At 45.5% G+C, this 20,472-nt stretch overlaps 1 protein-coding gene across 1 annotated transcript; it reads right to left on the bottom strand.

Moving 5' to 3' along the window:
* Positions 1 to 2,233: 2,233 nt before the first annotated feature.
* On the bottom strand, positions 2,234 to 7,621 carry LOC110532615 (arylsulfatase I). Its single transcript, XM_036984474.2, has 3 exons — positions 7,005 to 7,621; positions 6,348 to 6,680; positions 2,234 to 4,591 (listed from the first exon to the last, which is right to left on the bottom strand). Exons 1-3 carry the CDS (start codon positions 7,301 to 7,303, stop codon positions 3,496 to 3,498), a joined length of 1,728 nt encoding a protein of 575 aa, XP_036840369.2. The 5' UTR covers positions 7,304 to 7,621; the 3' UTR covers positions 2,234 to 3,495.
* Positions 7,622 to 20,472: the final 12,851 nt, after the last annotated feature.

Here is a 20,472-nt window from a genome sequence, read left to right on the forward strand (position 1 = left end):
GGGAAGAGGAGAGAGGGAAGAGGAGAGAGGGAGGAGGAGAGAGGGAAGAGGAGAGGGAGGAGGAGAGAGGGAAGAGGAGAGGGAAGAGGAGAGATGGAGGAGGGGGAGTTGCGCTGTTAGCCACTTTCCCCTCTGCCAAAGAAAAGCTGTATGTATCATGGGTGAAGGAATGCATCTGCCTAATATGGAAAAACAGTGTCCGATTCAGTGCCCTTTGACATCTCCTGAATGTAACCCATTTCATTTACCTTCATTTAACTAAGCAAGTCAGTTATTTTCAATGACAGCCTAGGAACAGTGGGTTAACTGCCTTGTTCAGGGGCAGAACAACAGATTTTTACCTCGTCAGCTCAGGGATTTGCTCTTGCAACCCTTCGGTTACAAGTCCAATGCGCTAACCACTAGGCTACCTGCCGCCTCATTGCCAATTGCCAATAATATGTGTACTTATTATGTATTCCAGGGCTGGTGTATTGCTGCAAGGGTGGTCGTCTCCTAGATGTAAAGCTGTTGTGAAGCGGTAAGTGTTATAACTGGTATACAGTACCTTAGGTGAAGGCATATCAAAAGGTCCCGAGTTCAGACTAGTCCCCCATACGTTCTTCATCCACACCACGTGTACATTTCGCACACACACACACACACACACACACACACACACACACACACACACACACACACACACACACACACACAATTGGGCAGCAGAGCCAAATTTGAGCTGAGTGAGGAAAACCACATCCACACCACGTGTACATTTCGCACACACACACACACACACACACACACACACACACACACACACACACACACACACACACACACACACACACACACACACACACACACACACACCCAATTGGGCAGCAGAGCCATATTTGAGCTGAGTGAGGAAAAAGCCTCTCATAACCTGAGACAATAAAGCCCTCCCCTAACTTCCTGTTTTTGTTGCTCTGTAGTCATCATATTACATTGCATTATTTATATGCGTAGCAGACACCTCCAGAGCTTCTACGTTCCACAGCAAACAACTCCGCCACACAGCAGTGGAGAGTGATGCAGTAGTGGAACCATTGAGGTTGAGTGACTCACTCAACAAGAATTATGCCAATTTGGCTGGTGGGTGGCCCCTCCTCTCTTCCTAGGTCATCCTCCAAGGAAGGAGTGAACTTTGAAATGGTGTGTAGAGCACAGCTGATGAGTAGAGGATGGGCAAGGATTCAAGAGATGAGAGCATCGCCTCCCTCATCCAGCCCTATCGACTCTCTCTTTCAGAGGAAAGTAAAAAGGACTGTACTCAATTCTGCACTTCTTTCCAAATGCCTGTTTGTTATCACTCTATCTACACAGAGTAAGGCTGAGCATGACATTGTTATCAACAACGAAAAACAATACATGAAGTATGCTATGCTGTGTCTGAGTCGGTCTGTCTTTCACCACAACGAAAGGAAGCAAGGCATTATCGGCAATCAGATGGTGAAACACCAACAGAAGACATGGGGGTATCTGCACAAAGCTGTTCCTTCCCTTTTTCCTCGCAGCTATCGAATATCACTACTGGCTGTCTCTGTGGATTACAACACCATAGGATTCTTCTAATGACCCATTAAAAGGACATCAGAGCAATTCCAAGGGTTAATAGGTGACCCTTGACCAATGGACACTGTCAATGTGTTTCTGCCCATTCATTGTCATCACACAGTTTTAAAGAGTGACCATTTAACTGTGTTTCAGTGTGTTTATATTACAGTATGTATCTACTATCCACACGATCTTCATGTGTACTACACACGACTTCACTCCAGGGCAACAACCCTTTCTTTCCTGTTGACTCAACACGCTAGAGGTATTTGAAGGCCGAGAGCCCAACTCTGAACATATCAGACTGTTTCATCTGCCATTGTCGCTGTGAGCTCATTACAGGTCACTTCCTCCCAGCTGGCCTTCTGGACACTTCAGCGATTTATAGGTTCTGTCAGTTCCTCATTCCTGCAGGACCCACTGTGTCACTTCACAGGAAATAACTCGCTATGTGCCTTTTGACACAGACTGACTGGGCCTCTAAGTGGCTCAACTCATTCCCAGATTCCAATTTCAGTATTTTGGCTGCAAGGATAGTACTATGCATGTATCTACATGGAATGTGTGCACACACACACACACACACACACACACACATGCACATAAACACATACACACAGAAGCTCAACACAAGTGACAAACCGCCCACACATTCTGTCAAATAGTATTTATAAATGGAAAGCAGCAAAAGGCAGAACACATTTTGGTTAGCATCAAATTATACATAGGCACTTACTGGTATGTTATGACATGTTCATCTTCACAAATGAGGAGAATACAGATAAGACAAGGAATGCTTCAAATGGCCTTGCTGCCCCCCTAGGGAGCCTTCCTCCTTCTCCTCTCCTCCTCCTTGCTGTTTACGTAACTCTGCATATCTGTTCTCATTTCTCACAAACATACTCATCCTCCCTATCACTTGTGAACTGGCCTGATCTCTGAATGAAACGAGAAAGATTGAGGAGGAAGAAGACGAGAAGAAGATGACGAAGAGAGAGGAGGAGGAGGATGAAGAAACGTTTCCTACTGCTGTGGGAAAGAGGCAAGGAGCAAGAGAGAAGTAGATGAAATTAGTGAAAGATGGGGAGAGAGGACAAGAGGGAAGGGTGAGACTTGGCTAGAGAGGAGGAGGCAGGGAAGTAGTAGGCAGCTTGGTGCACGCTCCGTCACACTGATGGAAATGAGAAATAAAGAGTGTTTCTCTGTCCTGTGCGTGGGATTGCTGCAGGATTGCTGAACATAGCCTACATTATCTCCAGTACATGAATAATCACACACATTCGTTTCTACACAAATGGCTCACAGTCAAGAGATGCAAGCTTCACATCTGATCTGATCTGGCTTCTGTATTGTTGCATGTCCAAACCTGTGTCACCCTGATCCAGTCGGATCCAGTTACATCTGCATTATTTCACAGTCTGGGATTTGCCAGCTGGCATATCACACTTACTTACAGTATGAGCTACATGTCTGGAACATGGCTTAAATTATAGGTGTACTGTACTGTAACAGCACTGGAGAGCACAACAGCCACAGTATCTCTGGCTTAGCTTATGCTGGCCAGTACTCACTTTAGAATGTTGATGCAGTGAGGTGTTGTTTAGAGTTGGTTTGGGAACAGAGAAGTATTTGATAAGCAGTGTGTAGCCTAGAAGGTCCATTCTATCACCACGTACAAATAACAAAACAACAAATGAAGGAAATATCTCTCTGGGTGTCCGAGTGTCATTCTGATCGTGTCCTTCTGTTCATGGGCAGATGAGACATCAAAACATCACTCTCAACATCAATCTCACAGTTGCACAAAGTCACCCTACTTAGTGGCCAGGGGACAGCCAGTGACTAAGATCCAGTCTCATGTAGGCCGGTCAGTCCTGCCTGTACATCCACGTGCTCATTCCCTCCCTCTGTGGACTAAAAGAAGAGAGAGGACCTCTGCATCCGGGAGCCCACCTTCTTAAAAAGGGCTTTCAGTTTGCACACCTTACAGTGCCTCATTTTACTACTCTTTGCCTTCCCTTTCCCTCCCTCCCCGCTGCCCTCTGGCCCCTCGCTGCCTGGCTCACCCAACCATGGTGTCCACACCCCCCCATGGAGCTGGGGGTCCGCCATGTGGTCATCGGGGGGGTTTCGGGGCGGCACAGCCGTCTGGTTATACTCGGCCAGCCTGGCCAGCAGTATTTTGACCACCTCAGGCCTTGCATCGGCTAGGTCGGACCTCTCATAAGGGTCAGCGGTGATGTTAAAAAGCCACACAGACTTCCCCCTCTGGTCCTGACGTTTCTCCATGCCCTGCCACTGATGGGGCCCCCCGGGCAGGGTCTGAGGGGGCACCCAGTCCCCATCACCCACATTTCCCGTCAGCAACTTCCAGTCCCCGGCCCGAATTGCCGCCCGCAATGCCGTGTCCCAGATGCCAAAGCCGTTAAGGGCCAGGGTCCTGGAGTCTGCCTCCCCAGGCCGTCGGGATACCGGGTCGATGTTGAACAGGATCTCGGTGCGGGGGCAAGGCAGCCCCTGGCTGATGGCCCCCCACACATTGTGGCCGTCCAGCTGGCCTCTGTCCTTCTCCGGTGCCCCCGCCAGGGACAGCAGGGTTGGGTACCAGTCAGAAACATGGATCAGTGCCTTGCTCACCGTTCCTTTCCTCTTCAGGAGTGGGCTGTGGACGAAACCCACCGCCCGTACTCCCCCCTCCCAGTACGTGCCCTTCCCCCCACGCAGGGGCCAGTTGCAGCCCCCAGAGAGGGGCTGGCCCCCGTTGTCTGAGGAGTAGACCAGGACAGAGTTCTGGTAGAGGCCACGAGTCCTCAGCTCCTGCACCAGCGCCCCCACACCCTCGTCAACACAGCTCACCATGGCTGCGTAGAGTCGTCGCGGGCGGTTGTCCAGGGCACTGTAGCGTTGCAGAAAGTGGTTTGGTGCCTGGAGGGGTGTGTGGACTGCCTGGAGGGCCAGGTACAGGAAGAGGGGCTTCCGGGGGTCATGGGCCCTCAGGATCTTCTTAACCCTGGACAGAAAGAGGAGGCAACCAGGTCTGGGTTACATCTTTATATACAGTGCCTTGCGAAAGTATTCGGCCCCCTTGAACTTTGCGACCTTTTGCCACATTTCACGCTTCAAACATAAAGATATAAAACTGTATTATTTGTGAAGAATCAACAACAAGTGGGACACAATCATGAAGTGGAACGACATTTATTGGATATTTCAAACTTTTTTAACAAATCAAAAACTGAAAAATTGGGCGTGCAAAATTATTCAGCCCCTTTACTTTCAGTGCAGCAAACTCTCTCCAGAAGTTCAGTGAGGATCTCTGAATGATCCAATGTTGACCTAAATGACTAATGATGATAAATACAATCCACCTGTGTGTAATCAAGTCTCCCTATAAATGCACCTGCACTGTGATAGTCTCAGAGGTCCGTTAAAAGCGCAGAGAGCATCATGAAGAACAAGGAACACACCAGGCAGGTCCGAGATACTGTTGTGAAGAAGTTTAAACCCGGATTTGGATACAAAAAGATTTCCCAAGCTTTAAACATCCCAAGGAGCACTGTGCAAGCGATAATATTGAAATGGAAGGAGTATCAGACCACTGCAAATCTACCAAGACCTGGCCGTCCCTCTAAACTTTCAGCTCATACAAGGAGAAGACTGATCAGAGATGCAGCCAAGAGGCCCATGATCACTCTGGATGAACTGCAGAGATCTACAGCTGAGGTGGGAGACTCTGTCCATAGGACAACAATCAGTCGTATATTGCACAAATCTGGCCTTTATGGAAGAGTGGCAAGAAGAAAGCCATTTCTTAAAGATATCCATAAAAAGTGTTGTTTAAAGTTTGCCACAAGCCACCTGGGAGACACACCAAACATGTGGAGTGGAAGAAGGTGCTCTGGTCAGATTAAACCAAAATTGAACTTTTTGGCAACAATGCAAACCGTTATGTTTGGCGTAAAAGCAACACAGCTCATCACCCTGAACACACCATCCCCACTGTCACTCATCCCCACAACATGGTGGTGGCAGCATCATGGTTTGGGCCTGCTTTTCTTCAGCAGGGACAGGGAAGATGGTTAAAATTGATGGGAAGATGGATGGAGCCAAATACAGGACCATTCTGGAAGAAAACCTGATGGAGTCTGCAAAAGACCTGAGAATCGAGAATCTGTGGAAAGAACTGAAAACTGCTGTTCACAAATGCTCTCCATCCAACCTCACTGAGCTCGAGCTGTTTTGCAAGGAGGAATGGGAAAAAATGTCAGTCTCTCGATGTGCAAAACTGATAGAGACATACCCCAAGCGACTTACAGCTGTAATCGCAGCAAAAGGTGGCGCTACAAAGTATTAACTTAAGGGGGCTGAATAATTTTGCACGCCCAATTTTTCAGTTTTTGATTTGTTAAAAAAGTTTGAAATATCCAATAAATGTCGTTCCACTTCATGATTGTGTCCCACTTGTTGTTGATTCTTCACAAAAAAATACAGTTTTATATCTTTATGTTTGAAGCCTGAAATGTGGCAAAAGGTCGCAAAGTTCAAGGGGGCCGAATACTTTCGCAAGGCACTGTAACTGAGACATTATGTAAAATACATAGATTCCGTAGTGTCCAAACCTCTGAATCTACAACCTCACAATTCTAATCAAATGCAAATCACTCTAAAAACCTCTTCATTCCGTTTCCAACATGAACAATAGTGTTTACTACTCGATAAGCTCCTTCTCATAAATATCACCAGATGTGTGTAAGACCTGGCCTCACCTCTCTATGTAGAGCGTTGTGGAGTAGTTACCGCTCATCTCCCAGGCTGGTCTCTCCCCATCGTGCAGGTCGAAGCCGCAGGCCTCAGCCTGGTCACAGCTCTGGTAGGAGAAGTGGTCACCGCTGCCAGTCAGGGAGCCCAGGAAGCTCTGGAAGCCGCGGCCCGTGGGCAGGCAGCCCGGCCGGCAGAAGCCCAGGTGCCACTTTCCTACCATGTGTGTGCTGTAGCCCGCTTCCTGCAGCCGCTCAGCCAAGGTGGGCGCATCCGGGGGCAGGCACAGCGGCTGGCGTGCCCGGATGATAGAATGCTGGAGGCCCGTGTGAATCTGGTACCTGGAAGAAACGGGAAGTGGAGTGGATGTCAGGGCGAAGCCAAGATTATGTAATTTCCCAAACCACAAAGGGAAAGATTCCCAGAACCAGTGAGACATCCCTCCCATTTATTGACAGAGATCAACATCACCACCTTCACACATTTGTTCTAAACGCATACCGTACATGTCTATTCACAACAAAATGCAATGTGTTGACAGATCACTTCTCTATTTAGAAGAAAGGTTATAGGAATGCATAGAAGTGTGAGAGGAATTAGATCATTCCGGATAATACTAGATAGGCCTAATAAGCCAGTGCAGTACTCTTAAGTACATTACTCACCGCCCGGTCATAAGCTGGCTTCGTGAGGGTGAGCAGATCGGCTGGACATAGTAGTTCTCCAGCTTCACCCCTTCTCCAGCCAGCTGGTCCAGGACCGGAGTGTGGATGTCCGAGCCATGGTAGCCCACGTCCCCATAGCCCTGGTCATCCGCCAGGATGAAGATGAGGTGGGGAGGCATGGTGCCTGGGATCCTCCCAGAGCCCGAGTCATCCTGGGTCTGACCCCCTCGCATGCAGCAGAGAAAGCCTAGTACGGCCACTCCGAGCAGGGGGAAGCCCGACTCGACAGCCCCTCTCATAACTATTGTCAGTCTGGAGGTTAGTCTCTGTCTGGGATCTGCTACTCCGATTTAGAGCAGCCTTGCGGAGCCCTCCCTGCGCTCTGTCTGCACAAACAGTGGGGGTGGTGAATGCAGGAGGCTACCTGTTGAGGCCACTGAGTTGCAGGGGGAGCATAGTGAGTGTACGTACACCAGAAAAAGGATGGATCTTTCTTGCCCCTACCTCTCTGTTGTCTCCCTATTCATCTCCACGTTGCATAAGACGTCCTTGATGTGCTGTGAGTAGGTGAGGGTACTGGATAATGTTGCTGTCTGTGAGATAGTTTGGTGTGTGTCACACTTAGTGTCCCTCACACTGCTCTGTCTCAAGTTCTGTCTAGGTTGTGTCTGTCTGGGCTGTGTGTGTGTGTGTGTGTGTGTGTGTGTGTGTGTGTGTGTGTGTGTGTGTGTGTGTGTGTGCGTGCGTGTGTGTGTGTGTGTATCTAGTCGTAGGTACATAGGCTTCCCCTTCACAGCAACTTGCCACATTTTTCTACCCCTACAGGCGCCTCCTGGGTCGACTGGGCAGAACTGGGCCACTGGCTGGCACACACACACACACACACACACACACACACACACACACACACACACACACACACACACACACACACACACACACACACACACACACAGCCCAGACAGACACAACCTAGACAGAACTTGAGACACACAGAAAATATTGAAAAATAATAACAGAAGGAATAAACACACAGTGAGTAACGATAACTTGGCTATTTACACTGGGTACCAGTACTAAGTTGATGTGTAGGGGTAGGAGGTAATTGAGGTAGATAGGTACATATAGGTAGGGGTAAAGTGACTAGGCAACAGGATAGATAATAAACAGTAGCAACAGCATATGTGATTAGTCAAAAGAGTTCATGCAAAAAGGGTCACGCACGTACTCACACACACAAACTCAGCAAAAAAAGAAACATCCCTTATTCAGGACAATGTCTTTCAAAAATAATTACAAAAAATCCAAATAACTTCACAAATCTTCATTGTAAAGGGTTTAAACACTGTTTCCCATGCTTGTTCAATTAACCATAAACAATTAATGAACATGCACCTGTGGAACGATCGTTAAGACACTAACAGTTTACAGACAGTAGGCAATTAAGGTCACAGTTGTGAAAACTTAGGACACTAAAGAGGCCTTTCTACTGACTCTGAAAAACACCAAAAGAAAGATGCCCAGGGTCCCTGCTCATCTGCGTGAACGTGCCTTAGGCATGCTGCAAGGAGGCATGAGGACTGCAGATGTGGCCAGGGCAATAAATTGCAATGTTCGTACTGTGAGACGTCTAAGACAGTGCTACAGGGAGACAGGACGGACAGCTGATCGTCCTCGCAGTGGCAGACCATGTGTAACAACACCTGCACAGGATTGGTACATCCGGACATCACACCAGTGGGACAGGTACAGGATGTCAACAACAACTGCCCGAGTTACACCAGTTACGCACAATCCCTCCATCAGTGCTCAGACTGTCCACAATAAGCTGAGAGAGGCTGGACTGAGGGCTTGTAAGCCTGTTGTTGTAAGGAAGGTCCTCACCAGACATCACCGGCAACAGCATCGCCTATGGGCACAAACTCAGGACTGGCAAAAAGTGCTCTTAATTGACAAGTTGCGGTTTTGTCTCACCATGAAGGACAGTCGGATTTGCGTTTATCGTTGAAGGAATGAGCGTTACACCGAGGCCTGTACTCTGGAGCGGGATCGATTTGGAGGTGGAGGGTCCATCATAGTCTGGGGTGGTGTGTCACAGCATCATCGGACTGAGCTTGTTGTCATTGCAAGCAATCTATCAATCAATCAATCGCTGTGAGTTACAGGGAAGTCATCCTCCTCCCACATGTGGTACCCTTCCTGCAGGCTCATCCTGACATGACCCTCCATCATGACAATGCCACCAACCATACTGCTTGCTCTGTGCGTGAATTCCTGCAAGACAGGCATGTCAGTGTTCTGCCATGGCCAGCAAAGAGCCCAGATCTCAAGCCCATTGAGCACGTCTGGGACCTGTTGGATCGAAAGGGTGAGGGCTAGGGCCATTACCCCCAGAAATGTCCGGGAACTTGCAGGTGCCTTGGTGGAAGAGTGGGGTAACATCTCACAGCAAGAACTGGCAAATCTGGTGCAGTCCATGAGGAGGGGATGCACTGCAGTACTTAATGCGGCTGGTGGATCCTGACTGTTACTTTTGATTTTGACCCCCCTTTATTCAGGGACACATTATGACATTTCTGTTAGTCACATGTCTGTGGAACTTGTTCAGTTTATGTCTCAGTTGTTGAATCTTGTTATGTTCATACAAATATTTACAGATGTTAAGTTTGCTGAAAATAAATGCAGTTGACAGTAAGAGGACGTTTTTTGTTGTTGCTGAATTTATAATGGTTTTGAAACTCCTCCAAAAGCTATTGAAAAACATGTGGATGATACAGATGTATGATCTTAATTTGATCACCCTGTTGCAGGATAACTTTTTGCAGGACATTTGAAACGTGTAGTGTATTTGAGGTTTAAAAAGGCTTGTGAAGTTGACAATTTCCACTTTGAAATTTCACCTGATTTTCCCTTGCAAAAAATGTATCAACCCCTAAAATAAATTCCAATAAATATAATCCACATAATAATGCACATTTCCTGTTGCTGTAGGATTATTTTCCTGCTGCGGCAGGTACCCTAGCGGTTAAGAGTGTTGGGCCAGTAACCGAAAAGTCGCTGGTTCGAAACATGGGTAGCCGACAAGGTGAAAAAAATATGCCGTTCTGCCCTTGAGTGAGGCAGTTAACCCCCAACAACAATTGCTCCCCGGGCACCGATGACGTCGATTAAGGCAGCCCCTCGAACCTCTCTGAATCAAAGGGTCGGGTTAAATGCGGAAGACACATTTTGGTTGAATGCATTCAGTTCTGACTAGGTTTCCCTTTCCTGTAGTAAATTGTCTCAAATTATGATCCTGCATCTGTATAGTTCACGGTGAAACACAATGTTGACACCTCCTTGGTCACAAGGTCAAGTACAACCCCAAGCTCCAGCTGCATTGACAAGTACAGTGCCATCTAGAGACACAGCTGCTGCTTTAAAGCAACACGTGAAAGGTCTGCTGTGCGAAACAACAAGTAGAATCAATGCCTCCCATCCCTCATATTTCAGTTTAATCATAGATAAGCTTTGAAAACACAGAGCATCAATAGATCTGTCTGACGGCCTGATGCTCACACGCCAAATCATAGTGATTTATTAAGTTACCTTTCTGTAACCACAGGAAAGTGTCTGTTTTGCGCTCATTCAATTCCCAGAAGAGAAGATTTATCAAGGAATATTTTCTCCATACAGTATTAGTTATATTAGGCCTATTAGTGGTCAAATTGAAGTAATGATGAAAGATTTATTTTCAGTTCTGAAATGTGACACAGAATGTGACACTTATAGCTGGATTATTAAAAGCACATTATCTGACAGGGAGTAGATATTCATTAGGGTAAGTCAACCTAGTAGAGTGCAGTAGTACCAGACAACCAGGTCCTATTTCAGAGGACATTCCCTCACTATTAAGATCTGAAGCAAATATCACGTTTCAACAAAATATTTGTCTTTCATTACTTAATACCAACTGAACGAAACCACCATTGATGACAATTCAACTTCCCATACGTACACAAACAGTGAACTCTATATTGTGATCAGCGAGTACAGAAACATCGCATCCTGTATAGTGAGCAACATATCCTGGCTGCCTTCCACTTTGTGGGCCTATCGACCAGCCGGTCTCTGGTTCGCCCCCACAACACTACTTTCCCATAAAGCTGAGAGAAAATCAATGCCACAGAAAGAAGTACAGCTATTTTATTTGATTTCACAGCCCTTTTTTTATTTTGTATTATTTTGTTATAGTCATACACAGAGGAGGTGTGGGGAGCAGTGGGAGGAGGGAGGGGGGAGAGAAACAACGGTACTAGAGGGAGAAGTGGGAGATTGGAGACGGGAACATAAACAGACAAACACTCAAAAAAAGAACAGTTGTTGCACAGAGCCATCAGTGTAGATCAAGTCTTGGCAGGAAGGAGCAAACCCGGAGTTGGATAGGGATGAGGGGGTTAGAAAGAAGAGGTTCATGGAAAGTGACAACTGTCTTCTTGGGGGAGAGGGTGGCTGTATTAGGCAAGTGCAGGGTCTTGTGCTGCTCCTTCCTCTGCCTGGCTGCTCTCCAAGGAGCCACAGATAGATGTGAAATAACCAAACATACAGAAATAACATCTACCAGTTTTCAAAAAGACAACACACTCGCAGGCCATATAGTGATAAGACCTCATTGAGATATTGTTATAAGAGTTCTTAAAAAAATACAGTATTGTAAATGTTTTGGTGAGCTGAAAAGAAGCCTCTCTCCGAATGTGGTAGGATCATGTCAGACAAAACCATTTGGTGATTTCTGTTTACCATGGGCAGAAGAGCTAGGCTTAAATAATTGTACCCTAGGCTGTGTGTGAATTGACTCTGTGTCATGGTGCCTGCTGCCTCTTCTGCCTAGCGTGCAAGCATGTGTGTTCTCCATGACATAGACACCAGTGACCTCACAGACATGTTCTGGGAAGAAAGAAGAGTATATATGGCTGGCAGGCAGGGTCTCAGGCAGACTGGCAGATCTCAGGGAGAGAGAGAGAGATGTATATCTTGATAAATAGGGTTTTCATTCTCATCCTACAAAAAAAAAATGTCTGAGGTAATACATACATTCACAACACACTGATTTCTGATAGAGACGCTACCTTGTTCTTGGTTATACATTTTGTGGGTGTTAGCAAGCGGTGGAGAAAACCACAGTGGTAACCAGTCATCAGCAATTGAAATTAAGTGGAGATGAGAACCGCTGAGGTCACACACGATTAAAGAGACAGACAGACAGACAGACAGACAGAAGCAGTGGAGGACATGACACATGTCAGTAAGAATCATGTAAAACTCGCTGCACTATATTTGTGTATTTATGATGGACCTCCATTAGTTACTGCCATGGCAGCAGTTACTCTTCCTGGGGCCCCTTAAAAATCAAGGCACTTCTATACCATTTTTTTTTATATTTTTGAAATACAATACATTTCACAACACATTAAGTGTGTGCCCTCAGGCCACTACTCTACTACCACATATCTACAACACAAAATCCATGTGTACGTGTGTGTATAATGCGTATATTATCGTGTGTGTGTGTGTGTATGCGTGTCTGTGTGTGTGTGTCTAAACAGTCCCCATAAGGTGTATTTGTATCTGTTTTTACCGCATGTGTTACTTGGTGTGGAATAGAGTTCCATGTAGTCATGGCTGTATGTAGTACTGTGCACCTCCCATAGTCTTAACAATCAAAACTATGTGAAGGTGATACCGCCACTGACCTTGTAATGCAGTCCCAGTAGTACTCTGGTATCATTTTGGGTATCACAATGGAAACCCAATTCTTTCCCCATTAATCTCCATTTCCATAGGACATATAATATTCAAAGCAAGACAAGGACCATACCAAAACAAGCCTTTCAACAACATTCCATCATTGCATGAAATGAAAAACTTTGTTAAATTAACTAGTTCGTGCTGTACTGTACTTTCTATTCTTTCCTCATAGGCCCGTGATTGCATCCTCCCCATCAAGCCTGTCCCCTGAAGAGCGTCGCTCCGTTAGACTGATCAATAAGGAAGAGGATTACACAGCCCCATTGCTGCCTACAGCCAGTGTTGCTAACTATTTTTCAGTGAGAATCGCTATTGGCGCCTTGATTTGTCGCTAGATTACGTTTTGCTATTACCGCGATGACTCCAAGAGCAACAATTTGCCCCCTCCCCCCCACCCCCTCCCTGTTTTTATCTGCCTGTGTCTGTGACTTCTGTTGTGCAGACAGCTTCTCCCTCTCTCGTGTGCGGCATAATATATTGGAAAAGGCCCTAAATGCTGTCAAAACCATAGAAATCCTCGGTGTCAAAACTCCCCAAGGCTGCTTGAAAAGTAGCTGAATTTGTCCCTGGAAAGGTCTGAAAACACAGTAATCAGTCGGCTCACTGTGTTGGGGGGCTGCCCGATGCACAGATAGATCAACGAGTTATTGCATACGCGCACTTCACAGAGTAGGCGTTCCCCAACGGAAATATGCAAATGTTTGCTAGAACGCGGGAATCGGATCTCGCTAGCTCGTGGTTGGCTCTTCTCACCTCCTTGCTTGTTCTGCCCACTATGGCTGCTTTGTTACCATTTGAAACGACAGGCTTTGGTCTATCTTGGTTCAGTTAGAAAAATCTTTGGCCAATTGGTGACAGCGCCATCCGGTGGCTTAACAGAACAATGCATGCAGACTGTTGCGCGGATATCCCTGTAGTAAGGGGTGTAGGGTTCTTTGAACAGTGGTGGAGGTATTCTATGTCATACTTGAGTAAAAGTAAAGTTACCTTAATTAATAGAAAATGACTCAAGTAAAAGTGAAAGTCACCCAGTAAAATACTACTTGAGTAAAAGTATAAAAGTATTTGGTTTTAAATATACTTAAGTATCAAAAGTAAACGGAATTGCTAAAATGTACTTAAGTATCAAAATTAAAAGTAAAAGTATAAATAATTTCAAATCCCTTCTATTAAGCAAACCAGACAGCACAAATTTCTCTCTTTTTTTTTGCCCGGTAGTAGGGGCACACTCCAACACTTAGACACAATTTATAAACCATGCATTTGTGTTTAGAGAGTCCGCCAGATCAGAGGCAGGGGATGACCAGGGATGTTCTCTTGATAAGTGTGTGAATTGGACCACTTTCCTGTCAAAATGTAACGAGTACTTTTGGGTGTCAGGGAAAATGTATGTAGTAAAAAGCACATTCTTTTCTTTAGGAATGTAGTGAAGTAAAAGTAAAAGTTGGCAAAAATATAAATAGTAAAGTAAAGCACAGATTCCCCACAAAACTACTTAAGTAGTACTTTAAAGTATTTTTACTAAAGTACTTTACACCACTGCCAATGCACGACCCAATGCTGCTGAAAAATGTAATCTCAAGTTTGAAGAGGGTTTCTTTCATTAATGAAGGTAAGAGTTTCTCCTCATAGTGCCCTTCCATAGAGAGAGACCACATGAGGATGGTTACAATATACATACATACTTCACTGACAGGCAGTCAACCAGCTGGCCCATGAGAAAGCTGTGTGTGTCTTTTTGTGTGCGTGCATGTGTGCATGCACATGCACAGGTGTGTGACTCACAGCTGGCAGCAGGCATGGGTCAAAGAGGACCACATGGATCTCTCAGGTCCATGCCACTAAGCAGCTGACACAGGCAGTAGCTGTGAGTGGGTAAAATCACCGGGGAAGCCAGAAAAAAAAGCCATATTACAACCTATGTTTTGTGATAAACGCGTTGTTGGCTCTATAACCTGTTAATTCATATGCCTTGCAACTGTGATATATTTGTATAATTTTTTAAAACCTTTATTTAACTAGGCAAGACAGTTAAAGATCAAATTCTTATTTATATTGACTGCCTAACCCGGCCAAACCCGAACAACGCTGGGCCAATTGTGCGCTGCCCTATGGGACTCCCAATCACAGCAGGTTGTGATACAGCCTGGAATCGAACCAGGGTCTGTAGTGACGCCTCTAGCACTGAGATGCAGTGACAAGAAGAGGCCGAGACAAGAAGACGCAATGGCATAATAAATTAAACCACACCTTTGTTTCATCACAAAACCAGAGAGCAACCTCTGTCCGGTGAAGTCCACAAAGCATATTTAATGTAACAAACAGTTAAATGACCTACAGCATGGTCAAGCAAGTTAATGTTTCTGACATTTTCGGGCTGCTAAACAACTATTGATTTAGAATCACAGAGAGTTACCGCAAGTTGCGAAGAAAACAGGAGCTGCCTCCACTGTTCCAGCACCATTTAAACTTCAACATTTCAACATCATCAAATCACCTACAGTATGCTTAGTCTAATACAACGACAACTAAAATATAACAATTCAGTCCAATCAACGTGAGCTAAATATGATGTGGCTGTCCAAATCAAAACAAATGTATTTATATAGCCCTTCTTACATCTGCTGATATATCAAAGTGCTGTACAGAAACCCAGCCTAAAACCCCAAACAGCCAACAATGCAGGTGTAGAAGCACGGTGGCTAGGAAAATCTCCCTAGAAAGGCCAAAACCTAGGAAGAAACCTAGAGAGGAACCAGGCTATGAGGGGTGGCCAGTCCTCTTCTGGCTGTGCCGGGTGGAGATTATCAGAACATGGCCAAGATGTTCAAATGTTCCTAAATTACCAGCATGATGAAAAAATAATAATCACAGTAGTTGTCGAGGGTGCAACAAGTCAGCACCTCAGGAGTAAATGTCAGTTGGATTTTCATAGCCGATCATTGAGAGTATCTCTACCGCACTTGCTGTCTCTAGAGAGTTGAAAACAGCAGGTCTGGGACAAGGTAGCACGTCGGGTAAACAGGTCAGGGTTCCATAGCCGCAGGCAGAACAGTTGAAACTGGGGCAGCAGCACGGACAGGTGGACTGGGGATAGCAAGGAGTCATCATGCCAGGTAGTCCTGAGGCATGGTCCTAGGGCTCAGGTCCTCCGAGAGAGAGAAAGAACGAAAGAGAGAATTAGAGAGAGCATACTTAAATTCACACAGGACACCGGATAAGACAGGAGAAATACTCCAGATATAACAGACTGACCCTAGCCCCCCGACACATAAACTACTGCAGCATAAATACTGGAGGCTGAGACAGGAGGGGTCAGGAGACACTGTGGCCCCATCCGATGATACCTCCGGACAGGGCCAAACAGGCAGGATATAACTCCACCCACTTTGCCAAAGCACAGCCCCCACACCACTAGAGGGATATCTTCAACCACCAACTTACCATCCTGAGACAAGGCCGAGTATAGCCCACAAAGATCTCTGCCATGGCACAACACAAGGGGGGGCGCCAACCCAGACAGGAAGATCACGTCAGTGACTCAACCCACTCAAGTGACGCACCCCTCCTAGGGACGGCATGGAAGAGCACCAGTAAGCCAGTGACTCAGCCCCTGTAATAGGGTTAGAGGCAGAGAATCCCAGTGGAGGGGAACCGGCCAGGCAGAGACAGCAAGGGCGGTTCTTTGCTCCAGAGCCTCTCCATTCAACTTCACACTCCTGGGCCAGACTACACTCAATCATACAACCTACTGAAGAGATGAGTCTTCAGTAAAGACCATTCCATAAAGATGGAGCTCTATAGGAGAAAGCCCTGCCTCCAGCTGTTTGCTTAGAAATTCTAGGGACAATTAGGAGGCCCGTGTCTTGTGACCGTAGCGTACGTGTAGGTATGTACGGCAGGACCAAATCGGAAAGATAGGTAGGAGCAAGCCCATGTAATGCTTTGTAGGTTAGCAGTAAAACCTTAAAATCAGCCCTTGCCTTAACAGGAAGCCAGTGTAGGGAGGCTAGCACTGGAGTAATATGATCAATTTTTTTGGTTCTAGTCAGGATTCTAGCAGCTGTATTTAGCACTAACTGAAGTTCATTTAGTGCTTTATCCGGGTAGCCGGAAAGTAGAGCATTGCAGTAGTCTAACCTAGAAGTAACAAAAGCATGGATACATTTTTCTGCATCATTTTTGGACAGAAAGTTTCAGATTATTGTAATGTTACATAGATAGAAAAATCTGTCCTTGAAACTGTCTTGATATGTTCGTCAAAAGAGAGATCAGGGTCCAGAGTAACGCCGAGGTCCTTCACAGTTTTATTTGAGACAACTGTACAACCATCAAGATTAATTGTCAGATTCAACAGAAGATCTCTTTGTTTCTTGGGACCTAGAACAAGCATCTCTGTTTTGTCCGAGTTTAAAAGTAGAACGTTTGCAGCCATCCACTTCCTTATGTCTGAAACACAGGCTTCTAGCGAGGGCAATTTTGGGGCTTCACCATGTTTCATTGAAATGTACAGCTGTGTGTCATCCGCATAGCAGTGAAAGTTAACATTGTGTTTTTGAATGACATCCCCAAGAGGTAAAATATATAGTGAAAACAATAGTGGTCCTAGAACGGAACCTTGAGGAACACTGAAATGTACAGTTGATTTATCAGAGGACAAACCATTCACAGAGACAAACTGATATCTTTACGACAGATAAGATCTGAACCAGGCCAGAACTTGTCTGTGTCGACCAATTTGGGGTTCCAATCTCTCCAAAAGAATGTGGTGATCGATGGTATCAAAAGCAGCACTAATGTCTAGGAGCACGAGGACAGATGCAGAGCCATTAAAAGGTCATTTACCACGTTCACAAGTGCAGTCTCAGTGCTATGATGGGGTCTAAAACCAGACTGAAGCATTTCGTATACATTGTTTGTCTTCAGGAAGGCACAGTTTTTTCTAACATTTTTGAGAGGAATGGAAGATTCGATATAGGCCGATAGTTTTTTATATTCACTGGGTCAAGGTTTGGCTTTTTCAAGAGAGGCTTTATTACTGCCACTTTTAGTGAGTTTGGTACACATTCGGTGGATAGAGAGCCGTTTATTATGTTCAACATAAGAGGGCCAAGCACAGGAAGCAGCTCTTTCAGTAGCTTAGTTGTAATAGAGTCCAGTATGCAGCTTGAAGGTTTAGAGGCCATAATTATTTTCATCATTGTGTCAAGAGATATAGTACTAAAAAACTTGTGTCTCCCTTGATCCTAGGTCCTGGCAGAGTTGTGCAGACTCAGGACAAGTGAACTTTGGAGAGGAATACTCAGATTTAAAGAGGAGTCTGTAATTTGCTTTCTAATGATTATGATCTTTTCCTCAAAGATGTTCATGAATTTATTACTGCTGAAGTGAAAGCCATCCTCTCTTGGGGAATGCTGCTTTTTAGTTAGCTTTGCGACAGTATCAAAAATCAATTTCGGATTGTTCTTATTTTCCTCAATTAAGTTGGAAAAATAGGATGATCGAGCAGCAGTGAGGGCTCTTCGATACTGCACGGTACTGTCTTTCCAAGCTAGTCGGAAGACTTCCAGTTTGGTGTGGCACCATTTCCGTTCCAATTTTCTGGAAGCTTGCTTCAGAGCTCGGGTATTTTCTGTATACCAGGGAGCTAGTTTCTTATGACAAATGTTTTTAGTTTTTAGGGGTGCAACTGCATCTAGGGTATTGCGCAAGGTTAAATTGAGCTCCTCAGTTAGGTGGTTAACTGATTTTTGTCCTCTGACGTCCGTGGGTAGGCAGAGGGAGTCTGGAAGGGCATCAAGGAATCTTTGGGTTGTCTGGGAATTTATAGCAATACTTTTGATGCTCCCTGGTTGGGGTCTGAGCAGATTATTTGTTGCGATTGCAAACGTAATAAAATGGTGGTCTGATAGTCCAGGATTATGAGGAAAAACATTAAGATCCACAACATTTATTCCATGGGACAAAACTAGGTCCAGATTATGACTGTGGCAGTGAGTAGGTCCAGAGACATGTTGGACAAAACCCACTGAGTCGATGATGGCTCCGAAAGCCTTTTGCAGTGGGTCAGTGGACTTTTCCATGTGAATATTAAAGTCACCAAAAATGTGAATATTATCTGCTATGACTATAAGGTCCAATAGGAATTCAGGGAACTCAGTGAGGAACGCTGTATATGGCCCAGGAAGCCTGTAAACAGTAGTTATAAAAAGTGATTGAGTAGGCTGCATAGATTTCAGAAGCTCAAAAGATGAAAACGTCTGGGTTTTTTTTGTAAATTGAAATTTGCTATCGTAAATATTAGCAACACCTCCGCCTTTGCGGGATGCATGGGGGATATGGTCACTAGTGTAACCAGGAGGTGAGGCCTCATTTAACACAGTAAATTAATCAGGCTTAAGTCGTGTTTCAGTCAGGCCAATCACATCAAGATTATGATCAGTGATTGGTTCATTGACTATAACTACCTTTGAAGTGAGGGATCTAACATAAAGTAGCCCTATTTTGAGATGTGAGGTATCACAGTCTCTTTCAATAATGGCAGGAATGGAGGAGGTCTTTATTCTAGTGAGATTGCTAAGGCAACCACCGCCATGTTTAGTTTTACCCAACCTAGGTCGAGGCAGAGACACAGTCTCATTTAGGATAGCTGAGCTGACTACACTGACTTTGCTAGTGACAGACTCCACTAAGCTGGCAGGCTGGCTAACAGCCTGTTGCCTGGCCTGCACCCTCTTTCATTGTGGCGCTATTGTGAGCTACTGTGTAGCTATTCTATCTTTTGGGAGGGGCAGAAAACAGTTTTCAACCAGCGATTGAGTTGTGAGACTCTGCTGTCGAGCTCATCACTCCCCCTAACTGGGAGTGGGCCAGAGACAATTACTCGATGTCGACACATCTTTCTAGCTGATTTACACGCTGAAGCTATGTTGCGCTTGGTGATCTCTGACTGTTTCATCCTAACATCGTTGGTGCCAACATGGATAACAATATCTCTATACTCTCTACACTCGCCAGTTTTAGCTTTAGCCAGCACCATCTTCAGATTAGCCTTAACGTCGGTAGCCCTGCCCCCTAGTAAACAGTGTATGAACGCTGGATGATGCGTTTTAAGTCTAATACTGCGGGTAATGGAGTCGCCAATGACTAGGGTTTTCAATTTGTCCGAGCTAATGGTGGGAAGCTTCAGCGTCTCAGACCCCGTAACGGGAGGAGTAGAGACCAGAGAAGGCTCGGCCTCTGACTCCGACTCGCTGCTTAATGGGGAGAATGGGTTGAAAGTTTCTGTAGGCTGAATGAGCGACACCGGTTGAGCATTCTTACAGCATTTCCCTCCAGAAGCCATGAGAAATTTGTCCAGCTGCGGGGACCGTGCGAGGGGATTTGTACTAACGTTACTATCTGTACTTACTGGTGGCACAGACGCTGTTTCATCCTTTCCTACACTGAAATTACCCTTGCCTAATGATTGCGTCTGAAGCTGGGCTTGAAGCACAGCTATCCTCGCCGTAAGGCGATCGTTCTCCTGTATATTATGAGTACAGCGACTGCAATTAGAAAGCATCATATTAACGTTACTACTTAGCTTCGGTGTTGGAGGTCCTGACTAACCATGTCCAGATAAAACGTCCGGAGTGAAAAAGTTGAATGAAAAAAAAACGAAAAATATAAACCCTAAAGT

The sequence above is a fragment of the Oncorhynchus mykiss genome, chromosome 1 (genome assembly GCF_057628025.1).
Source record: "Oncorhynchus mykiss isolate SJ-2025 chromosome 1, ASM5762802v1, whole genome shotgun sequence".
Taxonomy (NCBI): Eukaryota; Metazoa; Chordata; class Actinopteri; order Salmoniformes; family Salmonidae; genus Oncorhynchus; species Oncorhynchus mykiss.